Source organism: Capra hircus (assembly GCF_001704415.2).
Source record: "Capra hircus breed San Clemente chromosome X unlocalized genomic scaffold, ASM170441v1, whole genome shotgun sequence".
Taxonomy (NCBI): Eukaryota; Metazoa; Chordata; class Mammalia; order Artiodactyla; family Bovidae; genus Capra; species Capra hircus.
The window spans coordinates 31,767,684-31,781,258 of record NW_017189516.1 but is presented as its reverse complement, the minus strand read 5'-3'; the positions used below and the strand labels follow the sequence as shown (position 1 = coordinate 31,781,258).

Genomic DNA, 13,575 nt, shown 5'->3' with positions numbered 1-13,575 from the left:
TGGAACATTATCTAGGATAGACCACATCTTGGGTCACAAATCAAACCTCAGTAAATTTAGGAAAATTGAAATTGTATCAAGTATCTTCTCTGACCACAATACTATGAGACTAGATATCAATTACAAGAAAAAACTGTCAGAAACACAAACAAATGGAGATTAAACAACATGTTTCTACATAACCAAAGGTTACTGAAGAAATCAGAAGGGAAATAAAAAAATTTCTAGAAACAAATGACAATGAAAACATGACAACACAAAACCTATGGGATGCAGCAAAAGCAGTTCTAAGAGGGAAGTTTACAGCAATACAATCCTACCTCAAGAAACAAGAAAAACATTAAATAGCAACACAAATTCAGCAACACATCAAAAAGCTCATACACCATGATCAAGTTGGGTTTATTTCAGGGGTGCAAGGATTCTTCAATATATGCAAATCAATCAATGTGATACACCATATTAACAAATTGAAAGATAAAAACCATATGATCATCTCAATAGATGCAGAAAAAGCCTTTGACAAAACTCGGCACCCATTTATGATTAAAACTCTTCAAAAAATGGGCATAGAACTACCTCAACATAGTAAAGGCCATATATGATAAGCCTACAGCAAACATTATTCTCAAAGATGAAAAAATGAAAGCATTCCCTCTGAGATCAGGAACAAGACAAGGGTGTCCACTTTCACCACTATTATTCAGCATAGTTCTGGAAGTGCTAATTACTGCAATCAGAGAATTAAAAAAATCCAGATCAAAAAAGAAGTTCAGCTCTCACTGTTTGCAGATGGCATGATACTGTATATAGAAAGCCCTGAAGATAGGAACAGAAAATTACTAGAGCTAAAAATAGAGGAAAACAACAGAATGGGAAAGACTAGACAACTCTTCAAGAAAATTAGAGATACCAAGGGAACATTTCATGCAAAGATGAGCTCGATAAAGGACAGAAATGGTATGGACCTAACAGAAGCAGAAGATATTAAGAAGAGGTGGCAAGAATACATGGAAGAAATGTACAAAAAGGATCTTCATGACCCAGATAATCATGATGGTGTGATCACTCATCTACAGCCAGACATCCTGGAATGTGAAGTCAAGTGGGCCTTAGAAAGCATCACTATGAACAAAGCTAGTGGAGGTGATGGAATTCCAGTAGAGCTGTTTCAAATCCTGAAAGATGATGCTGTAAAAGTGCTGCACTCAATATGCCAGCAAATTTGGAAAACTCAGCAGTGGCCACAGGACTGGAAAAGGTCAGTTTTCATTCCAATCCCAAAGAAAGGCAATGCCAAAGAATGTTCAAACTACCGCACAATTGCACTCATCTCACATGCTAGTAAAGTAATGCTCAAAATTCTCCAAGCCAGGCTTCAGCAATATGTGAACCGTGAACTTCCTGATGTTCAAGCTGGTTTTAGAAAAGGCAGAGGAACCAGAGATCAAATTGCCAACATCCGCTGGATCATCAAAAAAGCAAGAGAGTTCCAGGAAAACATCTATTTCTGCTTTATTGACTATGCCAAAGCCTTTGACTGTGTGGATCACAATAAACTATGAAAAATTCTGAAAGCGATAGGAATACCAGACCACCTGACCTGCCTCTTGAAAAATCTGTACGCAGGTCAGGAAGCAACAGTTAGAACTGAACATGGAACAACAGACTGGTTCCAAATAGGAAAAGGAGTACGTCAAGGCTGTATATTGTCACCCTGCTTATTTAACTTCTATGCAGAGTACATCATGAGAAACGCTGGACTGGAAGAAACACAAGCTGGAATCAAGATTGCCGGGAGAAATATCAATAACCTCAGATATGCAGATGACACCACCCTTATGGCAGAAAGTGAAGAGGAACTCAAAAGCCTCTTGATGAAACTGAAAGAGGAGAGTGAAAAAGCTGGCTTAAAGCTCAACATTCAGAAAACAAAGATCATGGCATCCAGTCCCATCACTTCCTGGGAAATAGACAGGGAAACAGTGGGAACAGTGTCAGACTTTAATTTTGGGGCTCCAAAATCACTGCAGATGGTGACTGCAGCCATGAAATTAAAAGATGCTTACTCCTTGGAAGAAAAGTTATGACAAACCTAGATAGCATATTCAAAAGCAGAGACATTACTTTGCCGACTAAGGTCCGTCTAGTCAAGGCTGTGGTTTTTCCAGTGGTCATGTATGGATGTGAGAGTTGGACTGTGAAGAAGGCTGAGTGCCGAAGAATTGATGCTTTTGAACTGTGGTGTTGGAGAAGACTCTTGAGAGTCCCTTGGACTGCAAGGAGATCCAACAAGTCCATTCTGAAGGAGATCAGCCCTGGGATTTCTTTGGAAGAAATGATGCTAAAGCTGAAACTCCAGTACTTTGGCCACCTCATGCAAAGAGTTGACTCACTGGAAAAGACTCTGATGCTGGGAGGGACTGGGGGCAGGAGGAGAAGGGGACAACTGAGGATGAGATGGCTGGATGGCATCACGGACTCGATGGGCGCTAGTCTGAGTGAACTCTGGGAGTTGGTGATGGACAGAGAGGCCTGGCGTGCTGCGATTCATGGGGTCTCAAAGAGTCGGACATGACTAAGTGACTGAACTGAACTGAACTGAATCAGTAAATTTAGCAAAGTTGCAGTATACAGAATCAATACCCAGAAATCACTTCCATTTCTATATACTAACATGAAAAATCAGAAAGAGAATTTAGGGAATCAGTCCTATTCATCATTGCAACAAAAAGAATTAAATATCTAGGAATAAACTTATCTAAGGAGACAAAAGAATTGTATACTAAAAATTATAAGACACTGATGAAAGAAATCGAAGATGACATAAACAGATGGAGAGATATTCCATGTTCCTGGGTAGGAAGAATCAATATTTTGAAAATGACTATACTACCAAATGCAATCTACAGATTCAATGCGATCCCCGTATCAAATGACCAATGGCATTTTTCACAGAACTAGAACAAAAAATTTCACAATTTATATGGAAACACAAAAGACCCTGAATAGCCAAAGCAGTCTTGAGAAAGAAGAATGGAGCTGGAGGAATCAACCTTCCTGACTTCAGATTATACTACAAAGCTACAGTCATCAAGACAGTATGGTACTGGCACAAAAACAGAAATATAAACCAATGGAACAAGATAGAAAGCCCAGAAATAAACCCATGCCCCTATGGGTACCTTATTTTTTACAAAGGAGGCAAGAATATACAATGGGGCAAAGACAGCCTCTTCAATAAATGGTGCTGGGAAAACTGGTCAGCTGTGTGCAAAAGAATGAAATTAGAACACTTCCTAACACTATACACAAAGATAAACTCAAAATGGATTAAAGATCTAAATGTAAGACCAGAAATTATAAAACTCTTAGAGGAAAACATAGGCAGAACACCTGAAGACATAAATCAAAGTAAGATCCTCTATGACCCACCTCCTAGAGTTATGGAAATAAAAACAAAAGTAAACAAGTGGAACCTGATTAAACTTAAAAGCTTTTGCACAGCAAAGGAAACTATAAGCAAGGTGAAAAGACAACCCTCAGAACGGAGAAAATAATAGCAAATGAAACAACTGACAAAGGATTAATTTCTGAAATACACAAGCAGCTCATACAACTCAATACCAGGAAAATAAACAACCCAATCAAAAAGTGGGAAAGAGACCTAAACAGACATTTCTCCAAAGAAGACATACAGATGGCTAACAAACACATGAAAAGATCCTCAACATTGCTCATTATTAGAGAAATGCAAATCAACACTACAATGAGACCTCACACCAGTCAGAATGGCCATCATCAAAAAGTCTACAAACAATAAATGCTAGAGAGGGTGTGGAGAAAAGGGAACACTCTTGCACTGTTGGTGGGAATGCAAATTGATAACAGCCACTATGGAAGACAGTATCAGTTCAGTTCAGTTGCTCAGTCGTGTCCGACTCTTTGTGACGCTATGAATCGCAGCATGCCAGGCCTCCCTGTCCATCACCAACTCCCAGAGTTCACTCAGACTCATGTCCATCAAGTCAGTGATGCCATCCAGCCATCTCATCCTCTGTCGTCCCCTTCTTCTCCTGCCCCCAATCCCTCCCAGCATCAGAGTCTTTTCCAATGAGTCAACTCTTCACATGAGGTGGCCAAAGTACTGGAGTTTCAGCTTTAGCATCATTCCTTCCAAAGAAATCCCAGGGCTGATCTCCTTCAGAATGGACTTGTTGGATCTCCTTGCAGTCCAAGGAACCCTCAAGAGTCTTCTCCAACACCACAGTTCAAAAGCATCAATTCTTTGGCTCTCAGCCTTCTTCACAGTCCAACTCTCACATCCATACATGACCACTGGAAAAACCACAGCCTTGACTAGACGGACCTTAGTCGGCAAAGTAATGTCTCTGCTTTTGAATATGCTATCTAGGTTGGTCATAACTTTTCTTCCAAGGAGTAAGCATCTTTTAATTTCATGGCTGCAGTCACCATCTGCAGTGATTTTGGAGCCCCCAAAATTAAAGTCTGACACTGTTTCCACTGTTTCCCTGTCTATTTCCCAGGAAGTGATGGGACTGGATGCCATGATCTTCGTTTTCTGAATGTTGAGCTTTAAGCCAACTTTTTCCCTCTCCTCTTTCAGTTTCATCAAGAGGCTTTTGAGTTCCTCTTCACTTTCTGCCATAAGGGTGGTGTCATCTGCATATCTGAGGTTATTGATATTTCTCCCGGCAATCTTGATTCCAGCTTGTGTTTCTTCCAGTCCAGCGTTTCTCATGATGTACTCTGCATAGAAGTTAAATAAGCAGGGTGACAATATACAGCCTTGACGTACTCCTTTTCCTATTTGGAACCAGTCTGTTGTTCCATGTTCAGTTCTAACTGTTGCTTCCTGACCTGCATACAGATTTCTCAAGAAGCAGGTCAGGTGGTCTGGTATAGAGATTCCTTAAAAAAAACTAAGGAGAAAATCACCATATGACCCAGCAATCTGACTCCTAGACATATACCCTGAGGAAACCAGGGTTGAAAAAGACACATGTATCTCATTGTTTATTGTAGCACCATTTACAATAGCTAGAACATGGAAGCAACCCAGATGTCCATCAACAGATGAATGGGTAAAGAAGTTGTGGTACATACACACAATGGACTATTACTCAGCCATAAAAGGGAATGCATTTGAGTCAGTTCTGATAAAGTGGATAAACCTAGAACCTATTATAAAGAGTGAAGTGAATCAGAAAGAGAAAGATAAATATCGTATTCTAACACATATATACAAAATCTAGAAAAACCACACTGAATAATTTATTTACAGGGCAGCAAAAGACAAACAGACATAGAGAATAGAGTTATGGACATGGGGAGAGGGAAGGACAGGGTGAGATGTATGGAAAGTGTACTGTGGAAACTTAATTACCATATGTAAAATAAATAGCCAATGAGAATTTGCTGTATGGCTCAGGAAACTCAAACAGGGGCTCTTTATCAACCTAGAGGGGTGGGATGGGGAGGGAGATGGGAGGTTCAAAAGGGAGGGGATATACATATACCTATGGCTGATTCATGTTGAGGTTTGACAGAAAACTACAAAATTCTGTAAAGCAATTATCCTTCACTAAAAAAATAAAACCTCAACATTCAAAAAAGTAAGATCATGGCATCTGATGTAATCACTTCATGGCAAGTAGATGGTGGAAAAATGGAAACAGTGACAGATTTTATTTTCTTGGGCTCCAAAAATCACTGCAAATGGTGACTGCAGTCATGAAATTAAAAGACACTTGCTCCTTGGAAGAAAAGCTATGACAAACCTAGACAGCATATTAAAAATCAGAGACATCACTTTGCTGAAAAAGGTTTGCAGAGTCAAAGCTATGGTTTTTCCAGGAATCATTTACAGATGTTCGAGGTGGACTATAAAGGAGGCTGAACACTAAAGAACTGACACTTTCTAACTGTGATGCTGGAGAAGGCTCTCGAGAGTCCCTTGGATAGCAAGGATATCAGGCCAGTCAATCCTAAAGGAAATCAACCCTGAATATTCATTGCAAGGACTGATGCTGAAGTTCCAGTACTTTGGCCACCTGATGTGAAGGGCCATTTCAATGGAAAAGACCCTGATCCTTGAAAAGATTGACGGCAGGAGGAGAAGTGACACAGAATGAGATGGTTGGATGGCATCACTGACTCAATTTTAGGAGTTTGCGCAAACTCTGGGAGATAGTGAAAGACAGTGAAACCTGGCATATTGTATTCCCTTGGGTCGCACAGAGTCAGACACGACTGAGCAACAACAATAAAGTTAGAGGATACAAAATTACATATATAATATGGTCCCAATTATATGAACATTACATGTACACACATAAAAGTAACAGAAAAGAAATGTAAAAGTGGAAGCTATCTCTGTGAAGAGGGTCCCATGTGGTTTTTAAAGTTCATATTGTATGTTTTTTCTAATTTTCTGTCATAAATATTATTTCCATAATAAAAAGTGTATCATAAGATGCTAAATATTCCTTTGTAAATTAAGAATTTATAATATAAAACTACTGTAGTTATTGATGCCCTTTATAGATCTTAGTGCATTAAGTTTAGAAACCTAAAACAGTCCTTTGCCATGTAACAGCTGTATCAGTTTTAGACATTCGTATGAAATGTTTACCAGATGTGCTTAATTACTCTGCAAAGAAATAATGATTAGAAAATTTATTAAATACATGTTAGCCTATTCTTATTACAGTTAAGTCAATTAAACCCTAACTCCTATTACTATAGGAACCTTAATATTTAGAGATTAACTTCATATAAAATGGTCTTACTCCTGAAAACTAAAATGTCAGAGGTAACATTTTTGTTAGTGAAGCTTTCATGTGCATTTACCTAGGGAAAAATACGCACATTTCCCCAGGAATACAGTTAGTATTTGCTTAATTAAATCTTCCCTTATGAACTGACCTAATTGTGGAAGATGAATTCATTCTCCCAGCCCTGACATCCTACCCTATGGACATCCAGCCGTGTTGTAGATTACATGGGCTAAAAGGGAATGGCACCTTTCTAGACATGAGTGCAAATGAATCCTTGCTGCCTAGGGTCATGTCCTCTACACCAAATCTAGCTGGAGACAGTATGCAAGGAAAGGAAAGGATAATGAAAGAGGAATTCAGGGAATAATCAAAGAGATGTATACAACTGATTCTTGAACAATACAGGTTTGAACTGCACAGGTCCACTTATACACAAATTTTTTCAGTAGTAAATACTACAGCATTACATAATCTATGGTTCATTGAATCCTCAGATGTAGAACTGAGGACACAAAGGGCCAACTGTAAGTTATACTCCAATTTTTGGCTATACGGAGGGTTGTTGTTATTCAGTCGCTAAGTCATGTCCAGGTCTTTCTGACCCCATGGACTGCAGCACATAAGCCTTCTGTGTCCTCTATCTCCCAGAGTTTGCTCAAAATCAGTCAGTCAATGATGCCATCCAACCATGCATCCTCTGCCATCCCCTTTTCCTTCTGCCTTTAATCTTTCCCAGCATCAGCATCTTTTCCAATGAGCCAGTTCTTTACATCAGGTGGCCGAAGTATTGGAGTCCTTCCAATGAATATTCAGAACTGATTCCTTTAGGATTGACTGGTTTGATATCCTTGCTGTCCAAGGAACTCTCAAGAGTCTTCTCCAGCACCACAGTTTGAAAGGATCAACTCTTTGGCGCTCAGCCTTCTTTATGGTCCAGCTCTCACATCCGTACATAACTACTGGAAAATCCATAGCTTTGAAAATAGAGACTAGTCGGCAAAGTGATGTCTCTAGTTTTTAATAGGGAGGTTGAGAACCCCTAAACCCTGCACTATGTAAGGGTCAACTGTGTGTGTATTAAGACATATAGACACACACATATATTTATATACACATATACGAATACATACATATCTACATAGATAACAATTTTACTCATGACTATGGTGACCGTATTATTTCAAACAAAAACAATGTCTAAATAATTACACTTGTCAGACTGGACAATCTATGGTTTGAAATGTCATCAAATATCAGGTATTTGTGGCCCTGTGCCTATGATGAGACTTACAATATGAATCACTTGAAGGAAAATGGTATAGAATCGAAATTAACTTAGTTTCCCTATGTGTGTGTATATGTTGGAATTAATAAGGTATTTAGTGAGAAAACCCCTAAGGTTTTAAATTCGTTTAAGGCAGAGTCAGATTTTTTCCCCCAGGTCTCTGTGACTCACTAAGAGTTTGGGTTCTATTAGAGAACAAGGATGTTCATGCTGAGAGTTTCTGTTAATCTATTAAGAAGCTTTGTGGCAATTCTATTTAATACTAGGAATAAAACAAGATGTTTACCAAACTAGAAGTCCACTCCAATAGTTCTCCTGGTGTTTAATGGGAACAGTGTGTCTTTAGGCTCTTGAGAAGGTCAAACCAATTTCATTCTTAGTGGCAGTGATAAGAGTTGAAAAAACAAACAGCCCAACAGATCAAACATTTGTAGAGTATTAAGAAGATACTGTTGTTTGGCACTTACTGGTTGCCCTTACTTCCCGGGTGAATGGGTAATTCTTGAAATCGCTTCAAATCCATTTGAACCAAATATTTAGCTTATCTGAAAGATTCCAAACAGCTAATTTAAATGCACTCTCACCTTTTGTCTCTCCGTCCTCCTCTTTCTTCCACCATTGTGCTGGAAAATGATGGAATCAAACACTTAAAGACAAAGCCATAACGTTCCCAGGCTGGGCACCGTGGTCTTTTGATGACACTAATTCCTATTTGCCTGGTGGCCCATCTCAGCTGAGCTCCCTATGTGGAACATGTCATTATGTGCTTGCACTTTGGTTTTCAACCAGCATAAAGGGTAGAACCACATACATACAAAACTCCTGTTAGTTTTTATTGTATAAGAGCAACACTTCAAAAAAAGTTGTATTATATGTTATATAGCTTGTAGGTCAGAGCTGTCAATAAATACCAGACTATAGAACTGTTTCTGTTCTGTTCCAATTCTTTGACAATTATTAGTAAAGCTGTGGATGGGCTTTCAACAGGGTCGGAATAGGTGCAGTTCCGCAAAAGCATCAAAGCATAGCGGGAAAGAAAGCAATAATGCAATGAGAGAACATGGGCTCTGATCTTTACTAGCTGGACAAATGATTTAATCTAAGGTTAAGCTGTCACAGATCTAAAAGCTAATGTTCAGTTGCTAAAAGATATTATGGAAGGGGGCTTCAATGGGCAACTAAGCCCATGCACCACAACTACTGAGCCTGTGCTCTTGAGCCCAGGAGCCACAACTATTGAGCCCATGCGCTGTAACTGCTGAAGCTTGTGCATCATAGAACCTGTGCTCTGCAATAAGAAAAGTCACTGTAATGAGAAGCTCATGCACCACAAGGAAGAGTAGCCCCTGCTCGCCCCAATTAGAGAAAGCCCATGCAGCAATGAAGACCCAGAATGCCCCCAAATAAATAAATAAATTTACAAAAGAAAATCTCCTAGAGGTGGAAGAATTCTGTCAAACCATCTAACCTCCCAAACAGAAACCTTACATTAGCTCTTCTGTGAAACCATTCCTTTACTTTCTATCTTATTCATCATAACTTACTTATTCCTCCAGACTCCCACAAAGTACCAACACACACAGCTGTAGCCTAGTGAAAACAATGGTTGTAATAGCTAGCATCAATGTTTACTGTTATAATAAAATCTGCCACACCATAAATTCTTTGTGTTGATGATTTTGGAGGATATAGAAGGAAATTAACTAAGTTCACTGCCTGGTCTGACCAATCTCCTGGTTGGGTTTTTGAGGAACTAACTTGGAGATGTAGATACCTGTGCACGTGACTTATGAACTGCTCTCAGGAGGAACCTGTGAGGGAGAAGGGCAAAAGGGAGTAGGGGAAGGAGGAAAGGGAAGAGAAGGGAGGCTAGGAAGGGTGTAACTTATAGTGACAGGCCAGTCTCAGCATGATCCCATGGGCAGCTCTGAAGCAGAAGTTGCATTGCAACCTATCTGCAGGGCAGGAATAGAGACACAGACCTAGAGAATGGACTTGTGAAAACGGGAATTGACATATATACACTAGCATGTGTAAAATAGAATGTTAGTGGGAACCTGTTGTATAGCACAGGGAGCTTAGCTCAGTACTCTGTGAGGACCTCGATGAGTGAGGTGGTGGGGGTCGGGGGGTTGCGGTGGAAGGAAGGCTCAAGGTGGGGGGATATATGTATACATACAACAGATTCACATTGATGTACAATAGAAGTTAACACAGCGTTGTAAAGCAATAATCATCCAATAAAAATTTGGGGAAATAAGTAGTTGTATTTCAGAGTCTGGAAGCAAGGGGTTTCTATACCCATGAGCCATTGGCTTGGGGCAACCCAGTGGGGACAAAAACGCAAGTTTATCTGGTACATGTGGTCCTTTACACCTATGGGCTACTCCAGCCACCCAAAGGTAGTCCTCCAAAGAAGGTGGAAGGTGCCAGTCTTTAGAAGTAAAGCACGTGGAAACTGGGAGATGAGAGCACAAATCCAGCAAAGGGGCTGGAAAGGATTGGAGTGACGGTTCACAACAACTCATAAGATCAAGGGCAACGCAAACCAACAATAAGCTCTAATGATTTTAGCCAGCCATTATTAAGTGCTTACTGTAAGTCAGTCTTGTTCTAGGCTCTTGGTAATATTACCTTATTTAATCCTTACAACAAGCTCATGAGGTAGCTACTGTTATTGTTTCTGTTCTGTCAAGTGAGGAACTTATATCTATACAGGCGATTAGTCTAAAGTGATGATAAGACTTCATGGTGTAACTAAGATTTGAATTTGCAAACGGAAATGGGTGATTTGACAGCAATGTACTCTAAACACCACATTACCCACTTTGGAATGGCTTCTCAATACAGGAAGCTGTGAAGAGGGACAGAGCCTGAGTCATTTCGTCTGGGCTCCTATCTTGATAGCTCACAATAAAATGAGACAGAGCATCTAACACAGTCAGTGCAGCAAAAAAACTGCACTAAATACTAGACAGTGTTGTTATTAAGGAAGGGAATGACATTGCCTTTTTCAAAAAAATCTTTTTTCTATAATAACATCTCTTAGGTCTGTAAAAGTCTTTCTTCTGCTGTCTTCCCAATGTTTAAAGAGCCAGGGAATCAATGTTTATTCTTGATAGCTCTATTGTATATTACAGATTTGGCCAAATTTCCCTTACAGAGAATAAGGAAAGAAGGCAAGGGAAGGTAGAGAAAAAGAGGGAGTATACTAGATCATTACTAAAAGTTACTGAGAATGACAGGAACAAATATTCTGAACAAAGTCCCGTTCACTAGACTTCAGTCTTTCCTGGGATCTGATTATTAAATTGCTTTTTCCTGAGCAGAGTGATTTTTAATTCCTCAGCGAATGTTATCAATAACTCCTTAGTACCCTGTCTCCCATAAACAATAGAACTTTTTCAATGCCATTAGAAAATTTAGTCACTTTTCAAGACTGGACTATCAATGCCAAAAATATCACTTTGGAATTCTTTAAAATCATTATTAACTGGATTTCACTGCCACCTGAATTCTAGGCATAGAAAAAGTACAGCATATTTCATCAAAGCCTTTAAGATTAGCTGAATGCCTTAGAATAATGAAATTGAAAACTCTTAGCTCTTCATTATGAAATAAGCATCAATCAAGAATATTTCAATGTCTTTCCAGTTCTAAACATCCTAGTTCCTTTAGGCACACTGAATATTTTTGCAACATGTAAGGGTAATCTTATGATGTGTTTTCTCAAGTAAAACAAACATAAGCTTCTGATTGCAGTTTTTGGAGATACTCAACACACAAAACTACACGTTACACAGTAGACAGTGACTGAGGAAGGAACTCTGCTTATTTCTGTCCTTCTACTCAGGGGTGAGACATAATAACCAAATACACTTAACAAGCAGGACAGGTCAGGCAGCAACCAATCATAATGAACGTAGTAACCAATCAGAATGATGCTTTGATCATTGGGAACCGATGATGTAACCAATCAGAATGGATGCTGGCTGAAACACAGATGAGGCCACACCTAGGGGTTCAGCTAAATATCAACCCTGCCTACAACCCATGTGAAACTCAATTCTGTCCACATTACTCAACTTTCCTCACACAGAAACTTATTTCAAAAAATTCAAATGATTTCTGGGATACAATGGGAACTTCTCAGTTTCCAGACACTCTTCCTCTCACAGCTCTGGTTGATACAAATTTCCACTAAGATTGACCAAATAAAGATATTATACAAGTAAATAATAGATAAAAATTACTGTGCACTGAAGTACCAGGTACTACATATTATCTTCCTTAATCTTTGCAACAGCCCTATAAGATGAGTGCTATACTTACCCCTGCTGTTTTGATGAAGAAACTAAGTCGAGTCCCTGATTCAAGGTCACACAACTACTACATCCCAGGGCTGGTACTCAAACCTGGGCAGTCCTTCCACTTAACTACAAGTTATGATGTCACTGGCAAACGAACATCCTCATCAACACCATATTTACCACTCAATTCCAACCTTCTTTCTGGCTAAATGATAAGGTGCCAAAGATGTTTTCTAATATCTATGCTATTGTTTGGAATGCAGGAAGACACTGACCTACACTGGTCTCCAGTGTGGTTGGAGTTGCCCCAATTCTGGTCTAAACTGTTTCCAACAAACAGAAAGCAGTCAAGAAGGCAGACAAAAGAATATTACCTTATTCTCTTGTCCTCTACTTTTTTCAAATATTCATCTCTCTTTAGGACTCCCAGGATCATCTCCTTCTCATGATCTAATAAAAATGACAGGTTGATGAACTCAGAGTTCTTAGACATGGTATTTCAGCAGTAGTCCTGAGTGGCAGTGGTTGAATTTTCCAGGTAAATTGATACCCACAGTTCTTAAGGTCCCCGTGAATAACTCAAGAGTCACTCAGTTGCTTGATGAACAGAAGCTTTTATGGGGTCTCTGAAGATCTGTTGATGGTAGGTAAGGATTCTTCCAGGCAACACAGAAAACAAGCTCCACTGGGATTACATTTCAAGAAAGTCATTATTGTTTTAACTGAAAAGATCTCCAAAGCCTTTGCTTTGATATACAGTCCAATGGCAGCTGAGTTCCCCTAATGATGCTCAGCGTTACTGCAGGAAGCTACAGAGCAGAAAACAGATCTGCTGGGACGGAATCCAGAAAATACTGCAAAGGTGGAGGGAAAAAAGGAAAGAAAAATTAATTAGGTGATTTTCCCCAAAGCACTTGTAAGTGTGTCTAGTATTTGAAACAGTGATGTACCTAACTCAAACACCACTTTTCAATCTGTAAACATGCACTGATGAAATATCTATTGTACTTACTACAGCATCAAAGAGTTACTTATATTTAGTTGATTCCAAGTTCTCTATGTCAGTTCAGTTTCTTCCATTATAACGAGCATCCTCTACCAGCCAGATCCTGTTACCACCCTTACAGCTGACCCATGGGTGAACTGGGTCACTAGGACAGCCTGGACTGTCCACAACAGG

At 39.4% G+C, this 13,575-nt stretch overlaps 1 protein-coding gene across 1 annotated transcript in view; it reads right to left on the bottom strand.

The window, feature by feature from the left end:
- Positions 1 to 13,243, bottom strand: part of SYTL5 (synaptotagmin like 5) — a 115,516-nt gene extending 102,273 nt beyond the window's left edge. The window contains exon 1 of the mRNA XM_005700922.3: positions 12,770 to 13,243. Coding sequence (XP_005700979.1) covers positions 12,770 to 12,888 — 119 coding nt within the window. The 5' untranslated portion in view covers positions 12,889 to 13,243. The remainder of the gene's footprint in view (positions 1 to 12,769) is intronic.
- Between the last annotated feature and the right edge of the window lie 332 nt (positions 13,244 to 13,575).